The 25,490-nt window shown below is 42.8% G+C and overlaps 2 protein-coding genes across 2 annotated transcripts in view; one reads left to right on the top strand and one right to left on the bottom strand.

Annotated features, from left to right (window-relative positions):
• Positions 1-25,490, top strand: part of LOC308327786 (long-chain fatty acid transport protein 2-like) — a 512,892-nt gene that overhangs the window by 418,959 nt on the left and 68,443 nt on the right. The gene's annotated exons all lie outside the window — the stretch shown is intronic.
• The window catches only part of ttc27 (tetratricopeptide repeat domain 27), a 134,925-nt gene that overhangs the window by 596 nt on the left and 108,839 nt on the right, over positions 1-25,490 (bottom strand). The window contains exons 14-19 of the mRNA XM_080781332.1: positions 25,075-25,185; positions 22,141-22,193; positions 19,993-20,158; positions 6,749-6,946; positions 5,943-6,054; positions 751-851 (exon numbers count right to left, since the gene is read on the bottom strand). Of these exons, the coding sequence (XP_080637458.1) occupies positions 751-851; positions 5,943-6,054; positions 6,749-6,946; positions 19,993-20,158; positions 22,141-22,193; positions 25,075-25,185 (741 nt within the window). The remainder of the gene's footprint in view (positions 1-750; positions 852-5,942; positions 6,055-6,748; positions 6,947-19,992; positions 20,159-22,140; positions 22,194-25,074; positions 25,186-25,490) is intronic.

Here is a 25,490-nt window from a genome sequence, read left to right on the forward strand (position 1 = left end):
ATGGAAGAAAAGATGAAGAGGAAAAGGTGAAATGATGCTTGTTTTTATCCCATTCTGGACGAAAACCCCTTTTGGTGTTTTGAGCATATTTATGTTAGATGTATATATATATACATAGTTTATAGTAGTATATATAGTTATACTTTAGCTATTGAAAAATAGCTTGTAGATCTGCAAAAAAAAATTAACCGTGAAAATGTGGCGTAAATCTTTGAATATAATTTGTTGCTGTCGGGAGGAAACCTCATAAGGTTCTTTTTTGGCATAAATCAGTGCTATTGAACACCCTTTAAGCCTCTTAACGCCATTGGACCCTCAAAATGTCTGCTAAAGCAACTAGCTTCACCACCTCCCCCCTCTCATGGAAGTAATTGATTATATAAAGTTACAACACCAACTTTGATGAGGCTGTATTGCTTTGTTTTAAAAATATAAGGTTTTCTTAATTTCCTGAAAAATGTATGTAAATTTGGAGTTATGAGGTTTCCTCCTGACAGCAGAGATATAGTCTTTCACAGTGAACGTTTTTAACTCAAATCTTTGCTTCTGGAGGGTGCCTGGAACAACATCTTTTCAGATAGGGGTCCGCGGCCAAATACAGAAAATGCCGGGGTCCTTGACATGGAAAAGGATGAGCACCACTGACATAGAAACATTTTCAGAAAACTTTTATTTTAGAATCGGCTCAAAGTATGTACATGGTCGAGAACATTAGTGTGTCTGTCTAATAATAATGGGATTGCACAGTACCTTGGCTTTGGTGGCCAAACTCCTCAGACTGAGTCGTGTGGAGGACAGCATCTGGAGAGCTTCCTGGGGTTTAGTCTTCGTCTTACTGCAACTGATGGTGACTGACAGGAAGAAAAAAACGATTTATTAAAAATCACACCCGTGTGAAGTGAGGGGCACTCATATAGTACATAATCATCATCTCATACCGGCCTATCACAATTTGCGTCCTCACCTTCATCTTCAATGTTGCTTCGTCATCAATGTTGTCATCAATAATTTACACTATGACGTAAAATTATCCATTCATTGTCAATGGGAATGGAATGTTTGTGTAGGACCAAGTTTGTGGACCCAGACTAAAAGCTGACATTTTGAGGGGCTAGCGCCCCTCAAAAGTCATACTCATGTGAAGTGAGGGGCGCTCTTATTATCATGCATCATCATACATCGTCTCATTCCGACCAATCACAATTTCTGGGATGCTCAAACAATGACACAAGCTCCCATCATCTCTTTCCAGGCCAATCAGAATTTGCGTCCTCACTTTCGTCTTTAATGGTTATGATTACAGACCGTTTGTGTTTACCCAAATACGCAAAGCTGGTCATTAATTGTCAATGGCATTTAATGCTTGTGTTAAGACAATATTTGTGTTTACACAAACCCTCAAAGCTGGACATAGGAGGGGCTAGCGCCCCTCAAAAAGGGTCATTTTCTAGTGGTCATTTTCCTATTCCCAGCTTTCTGGGTTTGTGTAAACACAAATATTGAAGACAAAAGTAAAGATAGAAATATGAGGATTTGATTGGCCAGAATGAGATAATGTATGATGATATCACTTCACACGTGTGTGTTTTTGATGGGCGCTAGCCCCTCCTATATACAGGTTTAATGTTTGTTTTTAGTTCAATTTTTGTTTTGTCACCGTTTGTTTTATATCATCATTACATCACCTAATCATAGCAACATGAGTTAGATAGATGATAAGAGCGCCCCTCACTTCACACAGGTGTGATTTATTTATGTCCATTGCACCGTGTTTGAAAGAGGACAAGAACAATGTTCTGTGCTCTCTGCCATCATCTAATAAAGACTGATTCAAAACAAATGTTTTTGACAAAGACTGAGCGGAACAGTATTTGAGAGGAGAGAGGACGCGGTAGGTAGACTAACATTTAATCAAGTTAAATGCAGGCAGAATGAAAATTCCTGTGAAACACGAATCTAATCTCACTTCATTCAGCAATTACGGACGGACATGCTGCTTAGTGTCCAAGAGTATAGCAGACAGTCTGTAGTTTCACTGGACAGCTCCCAATAACCAATGCATCCATCGCTAGCCTCCGGTGGCTGCCATGGTGTGACGTCATCGAATATGCGCACGCACGCAATCTAAATAATCTTTAGGGGCTCATATTGAGATAATGGACTAGACCTTAATAAAGCTTAATCTGACCTCGCGAGTTTACATTTTGCGAGATGTAAACCAATGTTTACATCGCGAGATGACGCTCTGAACTGAAGCTACGTGTCATCACACAATCTCTTCCTGTTCAACGAGGCTGTGTAAAGAGGGTCATTCTATTGGATTTTCCTGGCACCTGCTCTGAGTGGAGCCACCAGGTGGCGGCATATTCCGTTTTTAACCCCGAGAGTCTCAAGAGTTAAATTTACACTCCAGAGGATTCTCCAATGCACTGTACACGAGGAGTGAACCGGAAACCTGCTTTCTGTGCTTTTGTCATATCAGCATTTAAACTATCAGCACCCCTGGGGGGGGGGGGGGGGGGGGTAGCTTGTAGATCGGCTATTTTCAACAAAGATATTTTTTGGAGTAGAGGGGGAGAGGGAGTGGGTACTAGTACAGACCCCTGGGCGACTAGTCCCGTCAGCGAAGTATACATGGTTTACTGTAAGTGTTTAAATGTTTCCCAGTTGGGGTAATGAGGTCAGGGGTCATCGACACGGAGTCACAGGCTCCACAGGGCTTCCCGGGGGTCTAGCAGGGCTCCAGACCTACAGTATAGGTGAACCCACGGAACCAATGGCTAAATGCATGACCAACAGATACCACATTCAGTGTGTCATCACAGGATGACGGATGGATGGAAAAAGGTGGGTTGATGGAGGGCAAAAAACTAAGTGCACCACCTCTCCTGAGGTAGGGCAACGAGCGAGTCACCCTTAACCCCAGGACGACCTTTCGGGATGAAAGAGAGTGACTGAGGTCGGGTCGGTGGAACCGTAACGCCTGATTTATACTCGGATACGCATTGTGTCAGACACCAAATCTAGCAGATGTACACACTCAGTCACAACACTTGTGAGCTTGTAGATTGGCTATATAATGTATGTGGTGACTGGTGAGCGACACCGGCCCGCGACCACGTACAGTGTATAGGCTAATAAGAGACTGAACAAAAGAGAATACAAATGGAGGAATGGAGGAAAAAGTGGCAAGTGAGAGAACAATAGACAGATGAAACGGGGCTGCTTGAAGGCACTTCATAATTAAATAAAAGCTCATTCGACGACAAGACAGGATAATTCAGTTACGTTGTTTGCAGACGTATAGTAAAGAGTGTTCTCTTAACCTTCCTGATTTCATGCTATCTGGCGTACTTTAATTAGTGGCTGAAAGTGAACTGCCGCCTTCTAAATAGGCTCCAGGCTCATCAATCATCTCCCTTCGGTCATAAAACTGCAGTTCCATTCGTGGTGAACGCATGCGATGCATGTGCGGTTAGATGGCAAAATAAAGATGTCTGATGTAAACGCAACTCTGCACATGCAAGAGCAACATGCGCCATGCGATGTCATGCTGGTTTAAAGTCTTGTGTACTGTACACACGTCCAAACTACCATTCGACTATGCATCTAATATTATAGCACTCCGCACGTTGAAAATTGTACCCTGAATACTCCAATTATAGCGTCTATTAAAATGACAACTAGTAATTAGTGGTTACTGTGTGTGTGTGTGTGTGTGTGTGTGTGTGTGTGTGTGTGTGTGTGTGTGTGTGTAAGAGAAAGAGTGTGACAGAGTAGGGGAGCCTGTACGAAGTTGACCCCAAGTGGCTTACAAATGAATACTTAGACAATGACCTATATCAACCAGGCCTGTTTAATCATCTCCATTATCACTGTCCCCGACAACATGATCAAAATGGCATTTTGAAACCCCCCATCCAATTGCTCAATAACCTTCCAGCAAACATTGTGCGTCTATTTGGGTGCATTTTTAGTCTCATCGGATGTTATGCTTTACTCAATTGTTGGGCGTTTAAGAATGAGCAGCTTCCCCTTTTTGTTTAAGGTCAAACATATAAAGTTTGAGTTGTGTTCCGAGTTCTGCACATGACAGACTCTCTACACAAGGCTCCATCCCGTGGTTTAAAAGAAGGGCTCCGAAAACAAATGATTGATTGTTGCTGCGTGATACTTGCTGGTCTGATGACAGAATATTGATAGGCCATTTCCCCACAACGTAAGGCTCTTCCTCTGTCTCGCTGTTTACCGAGTCACCTTTTATCTTCCTCTCGCACGCAGGGAAGGAAAAACAAAACAAAACAAAAAAACAAAGCTCGGAGCCCATTTCCCCTCTTCTCTCTCTCTCTCCCTCTGCTTCTTGTCGCGGCAACGTGGCAAGCCTTTTATTCCTGCCTTCGCTGTGGCTGGAAAGGTCAAACTGCTGTGATTTATGAATGTGGTTCCCTCTCTCTCTCCTCGCCTTGTTCTGGTTTATCTGTCCTGTTTTTGTGCACTCTCTTTTCATTGATGTCTTGTCACTCGGCAGAATCCTGGCCCGGTGGGGGCTTTAGAAGAGATAGGAGCCTAGGGGGGTGGAGGGTGAGGTTCACCTCTTTGTCTTGGGGAACCACTAGCAGCTACTTTCCTACAGAAGCAGAGACCTGGTGAAACGGATCAGAGATATGTCTGGTGACATCTTATCTAAATTCAAGGGATGGGCTAAAGCTACAGTAGGTGTTTTATAGCATCTCAGATCCTGATCCAATAGTTGTTCTTCATATTGTGATAGTATCAGGATTGGTTTTCAAAGCAATGGGTGTATGTTCGTGCTGGTTTTCTCCACCGTCCAAACGCATTTAGATTTCAGTGAACGTATCGGGAGGCGGTCTGGCTGCGCAGGACTAAGTGGAACTGGAACGGGACACATCTGGATTCATAACACACTGTGTGCGTCTGTGGGTGTGTGAATTAGTGAGACAGAAAGACTGAGTGATATGCAACGTGCAGAGGATGAGAATCATACAGTAGTGTGACAAAGAACAAGGTGTATGTATCTGCCACTTGTGTGACCTGGGTAAAGATGAGCATCACACAGCCACTGGGAGGGATGGAGGGAGAGAAAGAGAAAGAAAGAGAGAGAGAGGGAGGGAGAGAGACAGAGAGCGGGTTGTAAGGAAAGACAAGTGTGTAAGCCGTCTCATTGCTCTCTGTCACATTGCTATTCCTTACATGTTGGCCCCCAGTAGCCCCACCTCGCAGACGTTCAGTCTAATGTTTAATTCAGCGCAGTCTCCTGTTGTAAAGAAAGCTGGGCATTCTGAGATTAACAACTTTACTGGAGTCAGGCTATAGGACACAGTGCTGCATATGCCTCACGACTCCCTCTGTCCACCCGCCCCCTCCCCCTCCTCCCTCCCTCCACTCTCCACCCTTGGAGAAAGGCAGGAGTGATAGTTATGGCTGGCGAATGATGGCCAGACGGAGGGGCGAGCAGTTTATTTGCCATTTTTGGGGTTGTTTTTGTTCGTTTTTTGACCATGTTCATCCATCACTGGTTTCCCTGGATCTAGCCTGATCGAGTGCCTTGCCTCGCCTAAAGACGCAAATGTACCGCAAAGTGTCACACATGGCGATGGCGTGCTGAGAAATAACGTTAACGGCATTGTTAGTGGCGAGGTCATGTTTGTGTCTTTTGTGCCTGTGTGTGTGTGTTTGGAAAGAGTTGAGTGTGGGAGAATGGCTAGAGATATTAAAGCCTCTAATTACAATAAAAATAAATACATTTACTGTATTATATGAAAGACTCCACTAAAATCTGAGTGAATATAAACATTCAAAACCATAAAACAAGGTGGGGTATAATAACAGCATGGGTTCTGGGTTCCATGGAACCGAGATTATGAATTCACAAAATGTGGGTGATGCGCATCCTACACGCATACGCAGGATGAAGCTCTCACCATTTCCCATATCCACAGCTCTCTTTATAACTTCCTTGAAGGTGGCGGTGTCTTTCTCCCATCCACCGACTTGGACTTCACAACGATGAGCCTTTAACAGGAACTGCAGTGCCTGAAACATGCAATGTCACACTATTATTGGTAAAGATGGAGTAGAAGAAAAATAAGCTATAAATGTTTCAGCCGAGTAAATCAAACAAGCATTCAGAAACTCACGCACGCACACTATATATATATATATATATATATATATATATATATATATATATATATATATATATACTCTGTATAGTCTATGTGAGTCTTGAAATCCATCATACACCATGAAGCCAACCAACGTCTTTAATATTATTTTCGCAGAAGCAATGAACCAAACAGGTTAATCCCCTACATAAATAGCACTAATCAACATGGCAGGAACCATGGCCACTACAGCGTGACTAGCAAGAGAGTGGGGGAGGGGCGTCCCGAGGAGAGGGGAGGTGCGATGACAAATCATGGTGCTGCCATGGGCCATAAGGTTGCACTTACACTGTGACTGGGGCCATAATAAAAGAATAGCTTCATCAACAACCCACTGCGTATGGAGCCATCAATCATCACACGGGACATGCGGAGTGGCGTTAAATTAATCTGCCGCACATTCATTACAACCACCTATACGTTATTAATGAGCCTATAAATAGCTTATTAACAGACGATGGGTCCATTATGTGTAGTACTCTTCCGTGCCGTGTGTGATGCATCGCATGTGGAGTTTGCATTAGTGACAGTCATAGGGATGCTGGGATGTCGTTTGGAGTGACCTTTTCGTTGTCCTCTGGGTTGGTGCTGTGGCCGTCGCCGCACAGCTTTGCGTACAGCCGCCATATTTGGGCGTCGGTGCTGTGGCGGGAGGTGACGCGGCCCATGAGCTCTTGGACTTTGGGGCGGAGCGATGGCACCTGCTCGCCGCGCTTGTCCGGTAGGTTCTCCACCACCGCCCGCACCAGAATCTCCAGAATCTGCAAAAGGAAAAACATGGAGCTGTGGGAACGGCATTGGAATGTAAAGTAAATGCTCCAGGCGCTATCACGTGCATACCATATAAATGTATTATGGTGACGCCATGCTTTTGCTGTGTCCTTTGCATGTTTCTACATCTCCCCGCCATAGCACATACCAACAACGCAGACAACCCATTAAGATGGAATAAAAAACAGACAAAAGATACGTTTTGTGTCTTCTCAAGATCCATCTTACAAAAATAATTGAATCAAAAATGATTGGGAGACACTGTAGTAGTCCACCACCTCGAGCCATGAGACATAAAACAAACCCCAAACACGCAGCAATGTCACTCAGTAAGGAATGATTACCGCGTATATAGTGTATGTGAAACCCAACCATGGCATATGGCGTTACACATCCATACCCTCCCGCCAGTAGAAGTTCCATACCCATCTGTTTGACTGTGGCACACATTGCCTGACTTTTTAATCCACTAAAACTGGGAAAGCATTTTACATTATAGCAACATTTTTATTTATTTTCATTAATTTGTATACTTTTGCCTTACATTGACTTAGTTATGTTTGTTTGCCAAACATAACATAACATATGTTTGTTTGGGGGGGGGGCTTTTTAGTATCATAAAGTGAAACACTTTGGGCTGTACAAATAGTTATTATTATTATTATACTGTATAGCACATTGCCGGTCTTAATGGGTTAAGAGGCGAGCCATTTGAGAGGGGATGTTTCAGACAGTACTTCGGCATGGCTTCAGTTTCATATCTTTGCACTCAGCTGGACGAGTGCCATTTGCTCCTCTCTCTCTAGAATTTCAAAACATGTTCGGCTGCAGGCAGGATTGAGTGTGTGCCGTAACGGAAAATAAAATACAAAAAGGATAACCCAAACAAAGAAAGACAGATGTATTCATAATCGTAAGTATCGTCTGGCAATTAAAATGCCTTGTGTAAACAGCCTGCGGCGTTAAACAATAACAAGACATAAATTCCCCCCACCCAATCCTTTCTTGTTTACGTACACTATGAATCAAATCTCCGCTAATGGGAATGGAGAACAATGTCTTATTTGATGAAGAAAGAAATGTACTTTTGGATAAGTGTAGGTGTGGACTGTGGATGATGCAGACTGCACGCTTTCACACGAACGGCACCTGCACACCAACACACTTTTATTAATTTATAATACTTAAATTAATGCCCATAACATTTGGTCCACGGCCCACATTATGGGTCCAGGCCCACTGTTTGGGCAACAGTGTACTACTGCTCTATTACACTCTACAAGTACTCCATAACAGTTTACTACTCTGTTACAATATTTTACTACACCATTGCACCATCTATTACACTCTACTATGACTCTATTACACTCTCCTGTTACTCCATTACAGGAGTCAGTGAACAGGAGAGGGGGAAGGCAGGGTGGTGATATCAGAGGGAGACATCTCCGAGGTTCACTTCGACGTGCAGCCTAATAAATCCAGGAAGTGAGGTGGCGTATCGGGCTTCATCCTGTCTGCCCCAGACTGCTCCGTCAAAATCCTCTATGTTGATTTAACTCTTGACCCGTACGGGTCCATTGTTTTTTTACACTAGCAAGAACTAAATGAACAGTGAGGATTTTCCGCCGTGGAGCGCGGGAATTATATTTATGAATGCAATACCAATGTTACTAGGAGGAGGGGGGTTTACTGAGAGACAGAGAGACACACAGAGAGAGCGAGAGAGAGAGAGACACAGACAGAAACACAGAGAGAGACAGAGACAGAGAGACACACAGAGAGAGCGAGAGAGAGAGAGAGACACAGACAGAAACACAGAGAGAGACAGAGACAGAGAGACACACAGAGAGAGCGAGAGAGAGAGAGAGACACAGACAGAAACACAGAGAGAGAGAGACAGAGACAGAGACAGAGAGAGAGAGACACAGATATAGACAGAGAGAGCGAGCGAGAGACACACACACACACACACACACACACACACACCCGTGCTATTTGTCGCAAAGGTTTTATACCAAGTGAATGCAAAACATTGAAATACTGCTTTAAACTTTCAAAAGTTTATACCAAACTAACATTCCTACAGTATATTGATGTATAACTATTTCTATAGTTTCATAAGATTCTTCTTTCAAAGTTGCAATGTAACACAGCTCTGTTTACACTTTTATTTTATTCCCATTTACCGGTATATACAATATTTATTTGTACATATATACATTGTTTCGTCTTGGTTTGTTCCACTTTTTCTTTGGCAATTTAAACGTATGTTTTCTCATGCCAATAAAGCTGCTTTGAATTTAATTGAAATTGAGAGAGAGAGAGAGATCCTGCACGCATTTGGAGTCGGTGCTTACATTTATGGAGAGAAGCAATGTTGCCATGTCTGCTTATTATATTATTATGATGTTTTTACCGTAACGTTGCATGTAAATTATTGGTAGTTTTGAGTGTTCTTTGTTGCTTATTTGGGCTTGTTTCCTAATGTTGTAAAGCAGTGTTTCTCAAACATTTTCATGTAGATTTCTTGTAGTATTCTTGTCTATTCTAAAATAACAGATGCATATAAGTTTAAAGTACTCATGTGGCCTATAGTCACTTCTTTTGCGCGTGCTTTCATAAAGACCTTGGTTGCAACTTGCTTACTTCCCTCACAGACTCCAGCAACACTGGTGGTGGTGAGGGCACGCTGTTATTTCCCAGAAGGCAGTTCAGGTTCCTTTGAAGCGGTGGCCCTGACTAGCGGTGGGTCTGTCAGCGAGCAGCGGGAGTCCCAGGTGTCTGCTGGGATATAGGGTTTCTTTCTACATTATTTCCCCCCTTTGATTCTTCCATGGGAAGGTTGGGAGCCAAGTCACTGAAACCCGACGCCCACGGTGGGCGCTTGCTCCTGGCTGCTACTGTACCGTACGTCATGGGTTTAAGTGGTGGGGGTGTGGGGAGCGTTTTTGGCATTTGTTGAAACGCAATTATGCGTCTGAAATTTGGAGGATTTCTAAGTATATAATAGCGTTATGTCTTTAGCTGCCACAAAGCTGTTTTGAGTGACAGACCAGACACTCAGGCCATCTCTCCAAAGTGTCAACACGTGGATCTTAAAAACCCTGTGCTGCTCTATCTGATGACCATATGGTTTTACCCTAACCAGAGTTGCAGCACAGAGGATCCTAACTGCAGCAACGCTATAATCATCCTCCTGTGCTATAATTATTGGGCTATGTACCAAGCAGCAGCACTACTACTGTGGCACACCAAATTTAAGGATTGTGTGTGTGTGTGTGTGTGTGTGTGTGTGTGTGTGTGCGCACACGTGCATGTGCAAACTGGTGTAAAGTATAACTAAGTACTGTACATGTTCTGTACAATTTCTGTACTTTTTACTTTACTTCTACTCCATTACATCTCAAATATTGTACTTTTACTCCACTACAATTACTTGAAACCTTCAGTTACTAGTTTTGCAGATTATTATTATAAAACTTGAAAATAGTCGATCTACAAGCTCACAACGGACCTGGGAGAGACCGCCGCCTCCTCCTCCTCAACACCACAACGCTACCAGCAGCACCAAGCTCTAGTCTGGACCCGTTCCAAACCATGCTACTAGAATATTGGACCAGTTCCAAACCCCTCTGCCGTCGCCCGGCTAGCACCCCTATCAGACACTTTACCGTTAGCAGGCCACCCCGACAGCTGTGTTCCAACTGTTGGCTGTCCTGAATTTCATTGGTATTGTACGCTGTCATTGTAAAAAAAAGATATACTTTTATCTCTTATAGGTTTAGAGAGGAATTTGTGCTTTCATAATCTCACTGAGATACAAATACTGTAGATGTACGGTAAGGACATTATGAAGCCCTTTTACTTCTACTCCACTACATCTCAGAGGAAAATATTGTACTTTTACTCCACTACAATTATTTGAAAACTTTTACTTTGTAGATCTTAATTATTATTACAAAAACATACATTAACTACTTAAGCCCTACATACAGTAGAGCCGATCTACATCTTGTACATCTGATATTTTCAAAAGATTATAAACATTTGGAAACTTGTGAAACGGGACGTTCTGAATTATGAGTACTTTCTACTTTTGGTACATTATGTACATTTTGATAACACTACTTTTGTACTTTAATCAAGTACATTTTAAATTCTGAACTTAATAGAGTATTTCTACATTGCAGTATTGGTACTGTTAATTGAGCACAAAATGTGAGTACATTTTCGACCACTGTGTATAGTTGTATCGATTGGATGGCAAATAAATCAAATCAAATGTTAACAGTCAAATAGTACAGTATGTATTAAATGCATTTTGATGACAGGCATTGTCAGACATGATGTATTATTATGTATGATGCCATGGAAAAACCATGTTTTGAACAAACAGCTAAACAATAAGCTGTGTGAGGAGACAAGACAAGCCTAGTAAGTGCAATGGATAGTTTTTTAACTCACAAAGACCTGACGTCTATTCTACAGTACAAATGTCTCCTAAATCCTGAAATAATTCTGAAAAACGTATGTTGCTATATCATTGGTTCTCAAACTTGTTCTTGTCAAGGACACCAAAAAGGATACGCACTTGTGTGTAAAGCAGCAACAATGCGCTAGATTGGCTTTTGTTCAAGGTAGGTGGCCCCACTGGGCTGTGTGAGGTCTGGTGGAGAGGTGATTCTGGTGGAATAAAGACATGCGTCCGCCATCCAGCATTGCTTTGTTTACATTCTGCACGCATAGCATGTCAGGTGGCTCGACAAAAAAAGATAAAAACACTGAAATACACTGGCACTGCTGGCGGTTTCTCTCACCCATTTGCTTACTACAGTATGTGGGTCAAATAAAAAAGAATGTGTTTGTTCCTGCCTGGCTGTCACTCTGAAGCCGGGGAGGGGGAAAAAACAAAAACGGCAAAATTCTGCACGTGCGCGCACAAGTTTGCGCGCGCATGTGCAGGGGGACCTTTGGAGCTTCAGTGCCCAGGGGCCCTCAGAGGAGCAGGGGGACCCTTGGAGCTTCAGTGCCCAGGGGCCCTCAGAGGTGCAGGGGGACCCTTGGAGCTTCAGTGCCCAGGGGCCATCTGAGGTGCAGGGGGACCCTTGGAGCTTCAGTGTCCAGAACCCCCAGCCCTGCATCTACAGTTTGTGTTGTCATTTCTTTTTTGGCTGGTTGATGAATTGTGTTGGTGGTCTGCTAAATATATTTTAGGTTTGTGTATTTTGCAGACCCCGCTTGAAAAGGAGATGGTTCATCTCGATAAAGAATTTCAGACATAGGCCAGAAGGAGGGTGCTTATGTAAGGTCTGTCACCGCGTGCGTGCGTGTGTGTGTGTGCGAGAGAGAGAGACAGATAGAGAGATAGATAGAGATAGATAGAGAGAGAGAGAGAGAGAGAGAGAGAGAGAGAGAGAGAGTGAATCTACCCATGTGTCTCAACAGCATAAAATAACATCCCTCTCTCCAGGGAGTGTCTCTCTCTCTCTCTCTCTCTCTCTCTCTCTCTCTACCTCTTTTCTTTTTTCTTTTGGCTCACTGAGAAAATGATAGGCCTCCCAAGTGGAAGTTCTACAGTCTCTGTGCCCTCCAAAGCAGTGGTTCTCAAAGTGGGGACTCCCCATGGGCCCTTTGGGGATTCCGAGGGGGCCCCCAGCAAAACCATCCAGCCAACCTCTGGGAGCTGAGACTGGGAGCCTCTTCGCTGCAGTGACAGTTTGATAAATCAACTGGGGAGGAAGTTGAGCACTGCCTCCAAAACCAGCTGCTAAAACTTTCTACAACAATAGGTTCGGGCTGCTAGGCAGGTGCCAGGGTAATGTTTTAATATACACAACGCAGCGTGAAGCTGCACATTGTGAGCTTGTAGATCTGCTAATTGCTCGAGCTAAAACGTTTGGGGACCACTGGTGTTTGCTTCCGTGTCGTGTACCACAGCACATCAGAAAGCTGTCACCCTCCCTCACAAGTAGCTGTTGGGGAGGGAGGGGGTGGTCCATGCACAACGAGTAGAATACAATGTGTACAACTGACGGCTTTCTTTGGCTACGGACGGGGAACCTTCCTGCTCTGTCTTGGTGGTCATTCCAACATGGAAGCATTTCCATGGCTGTCCGTTCAATTTGAGTACACCCCTTACAAAAGGTGAATGAATGTGTGAAAATTAATGACCATGTCAAATGTCCTAATAAATCATTTTGACTCTTTCTTCTGCTTATCAATGCAGCGTGAAAAGCGTGACAACTTCAAGAGGAAAACCAAATGGATGGGTCGGTAAGACTCCCACTGTGTCTAGTTATGGTGTGAAGAGAGAAAGTAAGTTGAACGACAGGCAGACTAAAGGCTTGGCGGTTTATATTAGTACACAACAGTGAGAGCAATAAAAATAGAACCAGAGCAAAAGACAGATCAATTTACTCTCTGTTCTAAGACAGTGTCAAAAAGAACTGATCTAGAAGATAAGAGAATTGTTCTTTTTAGCAAGCAAGACTATAAATGACCAGGTTTGGTGCTGTTCTATATTTGTCAGAATCAACTTTGTATGCATTCGTTTATGGAGTTTATCCTGTGCCTCTTCACTGTATAATGCAAGTTTGGGGAGCATATTTTGAATTATCAATGTATAATCAATGGAGCAATTATTTTGTATTTATTGCCTACCTTTGGAAATACATCAGGTAACAACCCAAACCTCTACCACAGTAGTCTAGCCCAGGGGTCTTCAATGTTTTTTTCAGGCTAAGGACTAGCTGAGAGAGAGAGATGAAGCATGGACCTCCACTACGTATTGTATAACTGTGTTGCAGATTCAACTTTAGACATAGATTTAATAGACGTGTTTAACAGCACTATCATTGGTGTAGTGGGTGTACTGTATGTTGTATTCATGTTAAGGTGTGTTTTCTGATATTTACAGTAACCTAGACTCTCAATCAACACCAAACGTCTTGCCGAAAATAGCCGATCTACAAACTCACAACTCTTCTCTTGACACATTCTGTTGGAGTGGAATGCACTGTGCCGGGCGGCCGACTTCAATTGTCTGTCAGTACTAGTAGCCTCTTCAAAGTACTCTTTCATTCTTTGTATATTTCAGTGTATGCTTATTCTACCCCCCCCCCCCCCCCTCTACCCTGAAGACACAAAGAAAAACAAAACAAAAAAAACGAGCCAAGATATAAAGACGTGAAATATGAAGATGGGAAGAAGATGAGAGAAGGATGGAATGAGAGGGTCGAGGGAAAGAGATGGGCTGACGAACGAGTGCTTCCGAGAATAGATCTGATTAAGTGTGTAACGGATGTATGACGCAGACTGTCACCGCTGTTCAAGCAAAAGACCCTTCAAAGGTGCCACTCTCCCATCTGTAAAAATAGCACAGCAATTTATATATATATATATGTGTGTGTGCTCTGTCAAATAAAGCTTGGAAGTGATGCATTGAAATTCTGACAGGTTTGTTTTGTTGGGAGGGTGGATGAAAGTACATTTAAAGAAAATGTCTGCGATGTAGACAGTTCTGTACCTCTATGTCTATGTGTGTGTGTGTGTGTGTGTGTGTGTGTGTGTGTGTGTGTGTGTGTGTGTGTATGGTGTTTCAACTATCATGGAATTAACAATTAACACTCATCAGCCAAATGTGAACATTGTTTAATGTGTATTGCAAAAATGCCAAATCAATTCTAGACGGCTTGTTTTTTTATTCTGCGGTAGAGACGGAAGGAGGAAGGAGACGAGACGACGGGGAGTAGAGGGGGGTTGGGGGGCGGCTTTGAGTAACCCGGAGATTTGAGAAAGCAAAGCCAAATCCCAATTACTTGGAGATCTTACTTCATTCAAGCAGCTGAAAGTCACATTGGGGCTGCCACTGACCTTTTCGTCTGGCGTGCTTTTACATTTCGGAGCCTAATTGATGAGGCTTGCAATGCGGTAGGCATAAATGAATGTTCCGCACGGGAGAGAGAGAGAGAGAGATAGAGAGAGAGAGAGAGAGAAAGAAGGGTGAATGGATGAGAGAATGGTGTAAAATAAAATAAAACTCCCATGGATTTGTAAAAGATAATTTAGAAGAGAAGAAAATGAGCTAAAGTGACAGGACATCATGGACAGCCTGCACATGAATCATGAACTAGTATACACACACACACTGTGTGTCTGCGTGCGCGTGCGTGCGTACTGCGTGCGTATCCGTCCATAAGGACATAAGGAGGGAAGGTGCTTGACAAGCGTGCATTCTGGCTGCAATCTGAAGGAACATGTTGCCCGATCATCTTTCTCTGAGTTATTTCAACCATTCCCACTGGGCTAAGATGTCTTCCTTAAAAGTTAATTGCTCAGAAGCTGCCGTACTGCATTTATTACAGGGGTGGAGTAGGTGTGTGTTGCGGGGGAGGGGGGGTAGTAGGTGTGTGTTGCGGAGGAGCGAGGCTTTGATAACATTATTATAATAACATTAATGCTGGCTGTTTCGCCTTGTTTATTTGACGCTTACGCTTAATTTTCTACTTAGCATGTGTTGGCAGATATGCAATTAGTGAGAAGCAATTCAATGAGCCTTTTTTCTCCCAGTTTTTGTAAATTATTTCAAAATGGCAACCCCAATGAAAGAGATTAATTAGCAGTACCGGAGAAAATCTACAGTTAATTTGTCTTTTGAAGAGATATTACCCCCTGGGTATATCACACAGAGTTACCATGTGATTGGAGAGCTCTCTCCGTGTTAAAAGGACACACTGAATCAGCTTCTACCAGTCCCTGCGTCCTATACATGCAGACTTGTGACCACGACCGTGACTACAGATGCGATAGCCCATGGTTAAAATGCAAATAAACAGCTTAATTTGGGGGAAAGTGAAAGGGCAGCTTTGTTAGTCCCTGCATATGCCAAAGGACAATGCACATGTGCATTTTAAAAGGCCACATAATGTGTTAAGATGGTTGGCCAACCCAGTGAAGAACAAAATGCATGAGAACAGTCAGTTAACTGCATATCCCCATCTGCCGATTGGTCGTGATGTCATCCAGACAACCAACCAATAATAATTAAAACCACAGCATGGTCATCCGTTCCGGACTTTTCGACAGCAACTGTTAAAGTTAAAAAGCAGTTTCATCCGTCCATGCATATGACTCATTCCAGATCGATTGGCCAACCCACTGGGGGGGAATGCATTGGATGAAGATGGATGGAGTCTTAATTGAGTGACAGTCACAAAAAAATGTAATGGTTAAAATTGGAAAGAGGAAAATCAGCTTCCTCACTCAGTGCAGTCAGTGCACATCGTTTGGCCATTGATCAATGGACAGAGGTTTGTTCATTGTATAGTAGGTAGTGGTACTGTATGTCAATAGACAATGCATTTCATTCAAAAAGCACCTTCATCAGGATTTAGGTACTGCATAACAGGCAGGAGATTGCATTTCATAAGCACTACAAGTGCAAAAATACAACAAAGGTTTGGAATTGACTACAAATGATTAATGTGTCCAATTCTCCCTCCTTGATCCCAAATAAGCACAACAACAATGTGCATGCTTCTGTTCTGGGCAGTGCTGAGATGAACCGGTTGCTGATAAAACTAGATCTAAAACAATCCCCAAAATGCAGGTACAATATTGAGATGTGCGTTCACTGGACCAACCGGGGCAGCTTATGGACGGACTCTCCTTAACCACCCGGGCACCCGCAACAGTAGGATATTCTCTAGTGCGGTCTAACAATTACATAACCTAAACGTGATTAATCGCATGATTTATCTAGTACATCACACGATTAAACGCAAATAAGTCATCACACAAGGTACACAAGGAAGTCTTTTAATCCCCTATTAACGTGGGAGTGGAAAATATGCTGGCTTTATGCATAAGTACTGTATGTTCTTTTTGCCAGGTGAAGCCTGGCCAATTTTCTCTCGGGTTGGCTTTGAGGACCTGGTCATGATTGGCTGCCCCGCGTCTGAACCCATACTCTGAAACACCGCCTAAGCCAATGGGAGTGCCAGTCCTAAGCCCTGAAAGGCTGCAACGCGGAAGTGTTAACCCAGACTCTGCAGCGCCGCAGTATAACCATAGAGTTATAAGGGAGCAGTGAGTATAACTCTACAGCGGCTAATGTTATGAGCTAACTGGAGCTGCAGAACAAAATACAGTGATTGAACCAACAAAAGCACGTCGGAAACAAACACAAACAGGTTGTCACAGAGAAACATACGTTAAAAAAATAATAGGAACGGGGGGACAGATGCAGAGATCGCTTGTTTCACCTGGCAGTTAATGATACGCATTACATTCTTGTTTTCTCATTGGAAATCAATTAAAAACCCCAAAGAAACCATAATGGTACTGCAACTGGGTATAATTGTCACTTTATAAATGTACCCTGGATACAATTATACTGTATGTTGAAATGTAAGAAAACAATGTTGCACAACAAAATAATGCTGAGAACCATTGTCCAGATGGCTAAAATAAATAAATATGCGATTAATTGCGAATAACATAATGAATTGCGATTAACATAACGGTGAGTTAATCGCGATTAAATGAGTTAACTCGGACAGCCCTAATATTCTCATGTGCAGCTTACTGCCACCATCAAACACTGAGCATACTGTATGTTTTCTATTCCCTGAAGGGGCGCAATCTAACTCTCTATTTCTCTGGGAGGCCTCTGCCTCTGTGGTGGGTTGGGGGGATATGGAGTAGTATGCCCTTCTGTACCCCATTAACATATGGTACTTTAATCACTACTAACGACTCCTGTTACTATTTCTAGTAAGGGGAGACCTTATGGGAGACGGCACTGGCATTAATGGAGACACCTTTTGAAATTGATAGAGCAGCAGATGGTCCTGTATATGACAGAGTATTGCACTGTGGGTGGCAGGTTCAAATCCCTAGCTATCTGGACAGTACACCGTCTGCTGTACGCAAGATGCTAACAACACGTGGGAAGACCACAACTTCATCCATTTCGAACTGGTACACCTATACGTTAAGGCAGGAACACCTCTGTGTGTAGTTGTTGCTATATACTAGCCTCGCGTAGCCAGCCTTCATCTCCCTTTGCAATGCATATGCATGAGGCTAGCTATATACAGCATCTTGTCTCTATCAAGTGGAAACCTCATATGTACAAAACTGTTATGTTTTCAGGGTTCAAATTCAGAAGTATCAGATCTTCAAGCTTGTGGATGTGCTACTTTTGATGCTTTTGTGACACTGATCAGGTAGGGCGTTACTTTACAAAAAAAGAATAGGGAGATAAGAGGTTTCTGCCAGTCAGCAACGACATGCCTTAGATTTTCTTCTAAAATCATGAAACATCACAGGTCCTTGAACAGTTATAAATATAACTCTGTTGGAAAACATTTCCGGCAAAGTTTTTCCAATATTGAGAGGAGATATTTATTTCCTTCCTATCAATCTCAGAAAATTTAATATCTCAGGAAACTCTACAATGGTGTGCTGCCACCCATTAATTACTACTTTTACTAAGTAATCATTTCTTTTCACTAAACTCAATGGAGCTGCTGAATGGAATCAACACATAACTGACTAGGGGTCATAAGCCTAGGACAGAGTCTAATCTGACACTGTCTGGCAGGGGGGAAAAACAATTTGACCAACATTGGAAATCCTGATTAGAGTCTGATAAGGTGTTTGGCCTGTTGCCTTCATTTAACATAAACAGTTCGCCTCCAAACACTGTGACACAAAAAACTTTTCTGTTTACTCAATTTTTTGTTTCCTCAGTATCAATACATGAATGGGGGGAACAGAATTTTTTGATTACACTTTTCCAGGTTGTGTAGTGTAGTTTCACAGTGTGAAATGGGTGGCGTGGTGTTCTGAATATTTGATTTGCTGTTTCACAAGTATTGACAGGTAAAGTGCAACACCACAATGTGCCGATAATGACCCAGCTCATTACATCAGTGGTACTGATCCTCTTTCCAGTTAGGTTTAGCTTGAGATTCCATTGTGTATTTCCTAGTCATTATATTTATTATCAGGAAGTACAGTTGTTACCTGAAGAAATGAAATCATTAATATAATTAATAATTCATTGAATAATCGTGACATAAAAAAACGAACCGGGGCAATTTTAATGCAGTCACGCAACGCAACGCGGGCAGTGGAGCCACCCTTCATTGATTAAAAAGGGAACATTCCCTGGCGGTGACGGAGACGCACACTGACGCACCCGGTGGAGCCCCGGTGTTAGTCGTGGTAGAATGGTACATGGACACATGATGGATGGAAATGGGGGGATTGACTCACAAGAGCAAGCTTCAGAGAAACACCAGCAGAGAGCGAGCAGTTTCAATGCTGTTATAAGTTATACAGGACTTTGATTTAAACACATGGCACGCAGCAGACCCCGCAGGGCTGTTGTTGTTCACATGGTGCGCAGTCAATAAAGAGCAGCTTTAATTACAGAATGGTATCATCAATATTACGTCAGCAGGAACTCACAGTAGCATTCATTGAGCTGACCTAATGACAAGTGGCGGACAGGGACATTTATACAGTTACAGTATGTGACCATTCTCATGCTATTTCTTATAGCTTTGGGCTCCGTAGTCAAGGTAGTGAAGTTTGCATGTGCACATTATCGGTATGAACTAATATTTACTACTAATAATAACTAATAATATTGGTATGAACTAATAGCTTCATATAATTGTGAGCACTGTTCTATGGTCAAAATCAGTGGTTCCAAAACGTTTTATCTCAAGATTGGCAGATTGTAGATCGGTTATTTTCACTACTTCATAAACATTCGTTTTCTAATTTATGGAAGTTTTTATTTTTTTATTTTATTTCTTCATAAAATTACTAATACAATCTTTGCAATTTGTGTTTAATCCATGAAAAATGTAATGTTTTTTGAAAAGGTTTTGAAAGACAGTGTACGCAAACCACACAAGGGTCCCAAACCAGTGTTTGGGAACCAGTGGTCTCTAAAATAACCACATTAATGGAATAAGTGATAAATACAGATTAATCAATTATCACATTCATTCAGCTTTACCTGAACATCTTTATATTTCTCCCTTTTGTCCATGAGACGGTGGTAGGCCTTGCAGGCTTCCTGGAACTCCCCGATGTCGATGCACACGGTGATGAAGTTCTCCCAGATCTGCCAGTGCTCAAAGTTACACTTCAGAGCCTCCTGCAGGGTACGGAAGGCCTTGTCCCTACCGAGCAGGAAAGATGCAGGGAGAGACGCACACATAAAATCACACGGTTACACCTTGAGTTATTATAGTCTACATAGCTGTGTTGTGTGCCAAATATTGCAGATCTAAAGCTTACAATGCATCACAGCTATAAAGACAATCTAAAGTGAAAGTGCTTCTAATACTGGTTCAGCTCACTCATAACACCCATTTTGACATTTTGGTCCAGCTCACTCATAATACCCATTTTGGTAATGGAAATGTCGATGGAGAAGTTGCAGTTCTGACAATGCCACATGCAGACACGCACTCGCACACAGGCACATAGACACGTGTGCGCAACACCCGAGAGATTTTCTCACCCACACACATCCATTTAAAAAACGGAAAGATGAGAAAAGCGCTTTGGCTGAATTAGTAGCAGCGCTAACCAGGTTTTAATAGAAGGTTCCCTGCTTTTTAATTTCAGGCCTGAAAGCACACAGGGCTGATTTGCACAGGGACTGAGAGAGACAGAGAGAGAAAGAGAGAGAGAAATGGGGGGAAGATTCACTGGCGGAAGCTGCTGGTTCCTTTCTCAACATGCAGTAGGTTCTTCTCCTCTGCCAGAAGAGCTGTATGTGTGTGTGTGTGTGTGTGTGTGTGTGTGTGTGTGTGTGTGTGTGTGTGTGTCAGTGTTTGCTGCGTTAGCTACATAGTGCATGTGTCATGGGTGTAGAGTAGACGGTGCTGGGCCAAGCAGTGATTGCCATCTCTCTTTCAATGCAGGAGATGGAGAGCTCTCGGCCTTAGAGGGAGAAACGGGACAGTCGAGTTCATCCCCTTAGTGTGTCTGTGCATTCTTTTGTTTGAGTGAACAAGACAGAATTTATGGACGGAGATTTATGCAAAAACAATAGCCAAGCAATGGCCCGTATTATTATTATTATTATTATCTGTAAAACTGTACAGTCAGTGTGTGTGTGTGTGTGTGTGTGTGTGTGTGTGTGTGTGTGTGTGTGTGTGGAGTGACTCAATCAGCTGGGCTGCTACTGATATTGTGTTTGCTGAATCTGTTGTGATTTGCTGTACAATCCGACAACACAATTCTCCGACAGCGAAGCCGAACCGCCATCGTCAACAATGAACCCCCATCGTCAACAACGACCAAAGTGACATTTCCACTTTAAACCACCATGAATGCAAATTAAAACAGGTAAACAGGTGGAGAATGCACAACTTTGCATCAGTGTGAAGTGCCCAGTGTGAAGTCAGTTGGATCTGCAGTTGTCCAGATATGCTCATATACAGTATGGGGTATGGACATACAGCATATGGAGATTGGGTTGTTCAGAATTGCTGTTTCGACCGATATGCCCATACAGTATTGGGCTGTCTGTGTCCCTTATAGTATTGATGAATACTCTGACAACGGAGTGCTATGTGGCCTAGTCTACTGTATCTCTCTAAATGCACTGAATCTCTGTGAGTGACTGAACCCCACTTATCTCGAGTACTGTCCGATCAGTTTCAAACTTGCCGTGTGTATCGCAGAGGACCCAAGAGCATCGTTCCCAATGGGCATCGGCTTAGTACATACAGTACATGTAATCGTGTGATGTGACAGTAAAGTTGATTCTGGATTCTACAGACGTCTAGGCAGTGAATTCTGTATCCAGTAGAATTAATGACATCATATAGAGTGCCTGGTTGTTTCCTGTCAGATGTTGATATCTTTGTTCTTTTGCTTCGCTTGTCTTCCGAAAATGTTCCGTGGCCAAACCGTGAAGCATGTTGTCATGTGCATGGCGTGGAAAGAGCGATTCATTTAACGCTTATTTGCCTTCCTAGTGGAAATCAGTCTACTGGCATGTTGTCTTTTTTATGTTGACACACACACACACACACACACACACACACACACACACACACACACACACACACACACACACACACACACATCTATCACATCTACTGTAAACAACCTGCCCTCAGAGACAACTGGAATTTTTGTTACTCACTTCTTTTGAAGGCGAATGAAAGCCGTGGAGAGGTTGTTCCATGCCTCTGCATTCTGATAAAAAATTATAAAAAAGAGATGGAATGATGCAATGTAGGAGGCGGAGGACAGAAAAACACAATTTAAAGTTTACACACAAGTAAGCACAGGGGGTTTGTTTAGCAGGCAACCGCTGGAAGAGTGACCAGGGCCCTACAGGCCCCATCGAGCACAAATGGGTTCTGCTGAGTGGTCTGCTGCTAAAGGACATTGGCATGCACATACGCACGCATGCACACACACCATATGGGTCATTAAGCGGGATTGGAAAAGCTGCTGCAGGACTGCAGGCATTGTATACAGGTTACTGGGGAAAGGGAGTGGACTTGAACCTGTGTATTACCTGTGTGTGTGTGTGTGTGTGTGTGTGTGTGTGTGTGGTAGAACGGGTCAGTGCATGAGGGAGTTTAAGGAGGACAAATAGTGTTGTGTTCCTCCCGGGTGTAACAGAGTGCATTATGGGGTGGGAGTGGCTCAGGAGGTAGAGCGACTGCTTGGAGACCGGAAAGGTTCCCGGTTCGATCCCCGGCTCCCCCAGAGTCAGTGTCGAAGTGTCCTTGAGCAAGACACTGATCCCCTAATTGCTTCGAATGAGCAGGCTGGTGCCTTGCATGGTTTCCTCTGCCGTCGATGTTTGTGTGTGTGTGTGTGTGTGTGTGTGAATGTAGTGCACCTAAGTGCATCTAAGTAAAGCATAAAGGCACTATATAAATGTACCATTTATGATGTAACCTGCTGTGTGTGTGTGTGTGTGTGGGGGGGGGGAATTAAAAGATTTCAGTGCACTGTGCCTACACATGTCGCGACCGCAGGTCGCGACATGTGTAGGCACAATGCAAGGAATAAATGCATTCGCCATGTATCCGAAGGAAGTCTGATCCAATCACTTTTAGATTTCTCCAGTTTAATCCTGAGTTTAAGTTTTTTAGTGTTCAAGATCTAATTTTAGGCATGTTTAAGCCTCGAGGAAAATCCGTGTTGAGGTTCTTAATCCACTGTTTTTCATTAAAACGTCTTTGTCCTACTGTCCAGTTAGGATTGTGTTGAAGTCCAGCGCATTTTAGAGCTCCAATGCCGTGCGCCATAAAATGTTGCACCAATCTTGTGGTTGTCTTTTTGGCATTGTTAATATTGTATCTGTGTCGTCCCAGCCTAGTACCTATTGTTTTACCTGTCTCTCCGACATATTGTAAACCACATTTTTCACATGTGATTAAATAAATGCAGTTGCTGGTTCTGGCTGTTATTTGTTGTTTAATCTCCAAGACGCGTTTTGTGGTTCTATTTTTTACTAATTGTTTGGGTTTGAAGTATTCTGGTCCCTGGCGTGCTGGTGTGTTGATTTCTTTTAGCTTGCTGTGTACTAGATAATCTTTAAGGTTTTTATTTTTTCTGTAGGCCGATATAATTTTATAATCTTTTAGAAGATCGTCTGTTCGGTTCTCAAAATTCCTTTTTATTCTGTTGTTGGCTAGTGTGCTCTGTGTTGAATAACTGGTTATCAGGGCCAATTTGGGGCCTGTATCTCGCACTTTTATTTCTAAGAAGGTTTTTTGGGCTTTCCGGAGGAAGGTCCTAGTGTATCCTCTTAGTCTGAGGGCATTAAATAGAGTTTTACAAGCTATTTTGAAATCACTTCTTTGCGTGCAAATCCTATGGAATCTTAGTAGTTGTGATTTGACTATTCCTGTGTAGGAGTGTGTCGGGTGGAATGACGTTTTGTGTAATAGGGCGTGAGTGTCTGTTTCTTTAAAGAATACTTTTAAGTCTAGTTTCCCATTTGTGTTAAAGTTTGGGCCCTTGAAGATTGTTACATCAAGAAAGTCAATCCTTTCTGTGTGTGTCACATATTTTATCGTTATGGATCTGTGATGGCTATTTAAAACATCAATAAATTCCTGGAATTCTTCTTGGCTATGTTCCCATATTCCAAATATATCATCTAGAAATCTATAGTAATGTGTCGGTTTAAGTCTGCATTTTTCTAGTGCGGTCTGTTCCCATATGCTCATGTAAATGTTTGCATAAGATGGTGCAAATCTCTTTCCCATGGCCGTGCCTTTGATTTGTAAATAGAATTTGTTGTTAAAGGAAAAATCATTCTGGGTTAGATTTAAGTCTAGTAATTGGAGTATTTCCTCCTCTGGTCGACTTGTGTCTGGGTATTTACTAAAGACTTCCCTGACTGCTTGGAGTCCTGATTCTGTTTCAATGTTTGTGTAGAGGCTGTCTATATCTATTGAAAATAGAAGGGCCTCCTTTCCTACTTTAATAGCTTTAATTTTGTCCACAAAATCGTAAGTGTCTTTTATAAAACTGGGGTGTTTTATCGACAGTGGGTTCAGGAAATATTCAATAAACTCTGCTGTCTGATACGTCTCGCTGCCACAGTCCGACACAATTGGTCTCCCGGGTGGGGGGGGGGGGGGAGTACATGTACATAATACTACTTATATTATTATTACTGTATAATTCACCCTTTGTCAGTCCTGCCCGTGGTTGTGCCCCTCTGGAACCCATTGGTTGCTGTTTAGTGGTTGGGCAAAAATCTTCTCCATCCACTACCATTGAAATAACGTGTTTTTCAGTTGCTTCGTATTGATATTCTGTGCATCAATTGTTATTTTAAACTTGGTGTCAGTAAAAAGGAACATCACAGGTGCAGCATGGTGACTGCATGGGCATATCATGTTTGTTTTTTTCCCCCCAAAAATTACGTTTTAGCAAATTCAACATAATCAAGGCGGAACAAGGAGAGCCTGCTGGTTAGTCAGTCAGGGACCCGCGGGAAGGCTGACAAATGGTGAATTGCATATACAGTACAGTACATGAAATGTGTCCTATGCATCTAGTCATCCTAAAACTAGATTGGGAGCAGTGAGTGCTGCATACGTACATCTGGCTCCAGTCTGACACACCACTGGAAGGCTCGGGCTGCACCCTCATAGCGCTCCATGCCGCTGTCCAGGGCCAAGTAGGCACAGCCTAGGGAGAACCACACCCCCAGCTGACACACACACACACACACACACACACACACACACACACACACACACACACACACACACACACACACACACACACACACACACACACACACACACACACACACACACACACACACACACACACACACACACACACACACAATTAATACCCAAATAATTTGCTGGCAAAAAATAAGTACTGGTAATTCACTGTACGTAAGTGTACAGTGAAAATCACAGCACAAATAAATGACCCGACTATTTTGATCACATCCGTATCAACATATGACAGCATGTGCTTTGCCAGGTTTACGCGACGCACACA

Source organism: Protomyctophum bolini (genome assembly GCF_963924005.1).
Source record: "Protomyctophum bolini genome assembly, chromosome: 14".
NCBI classification, from domain to species: domain Eukaryota; kingdom Metazoa; phylum Chordata; class Actinopteri; order Myctophiformes; family Myctophidae; genus Protomyctophum; species Protomyctophum bolini.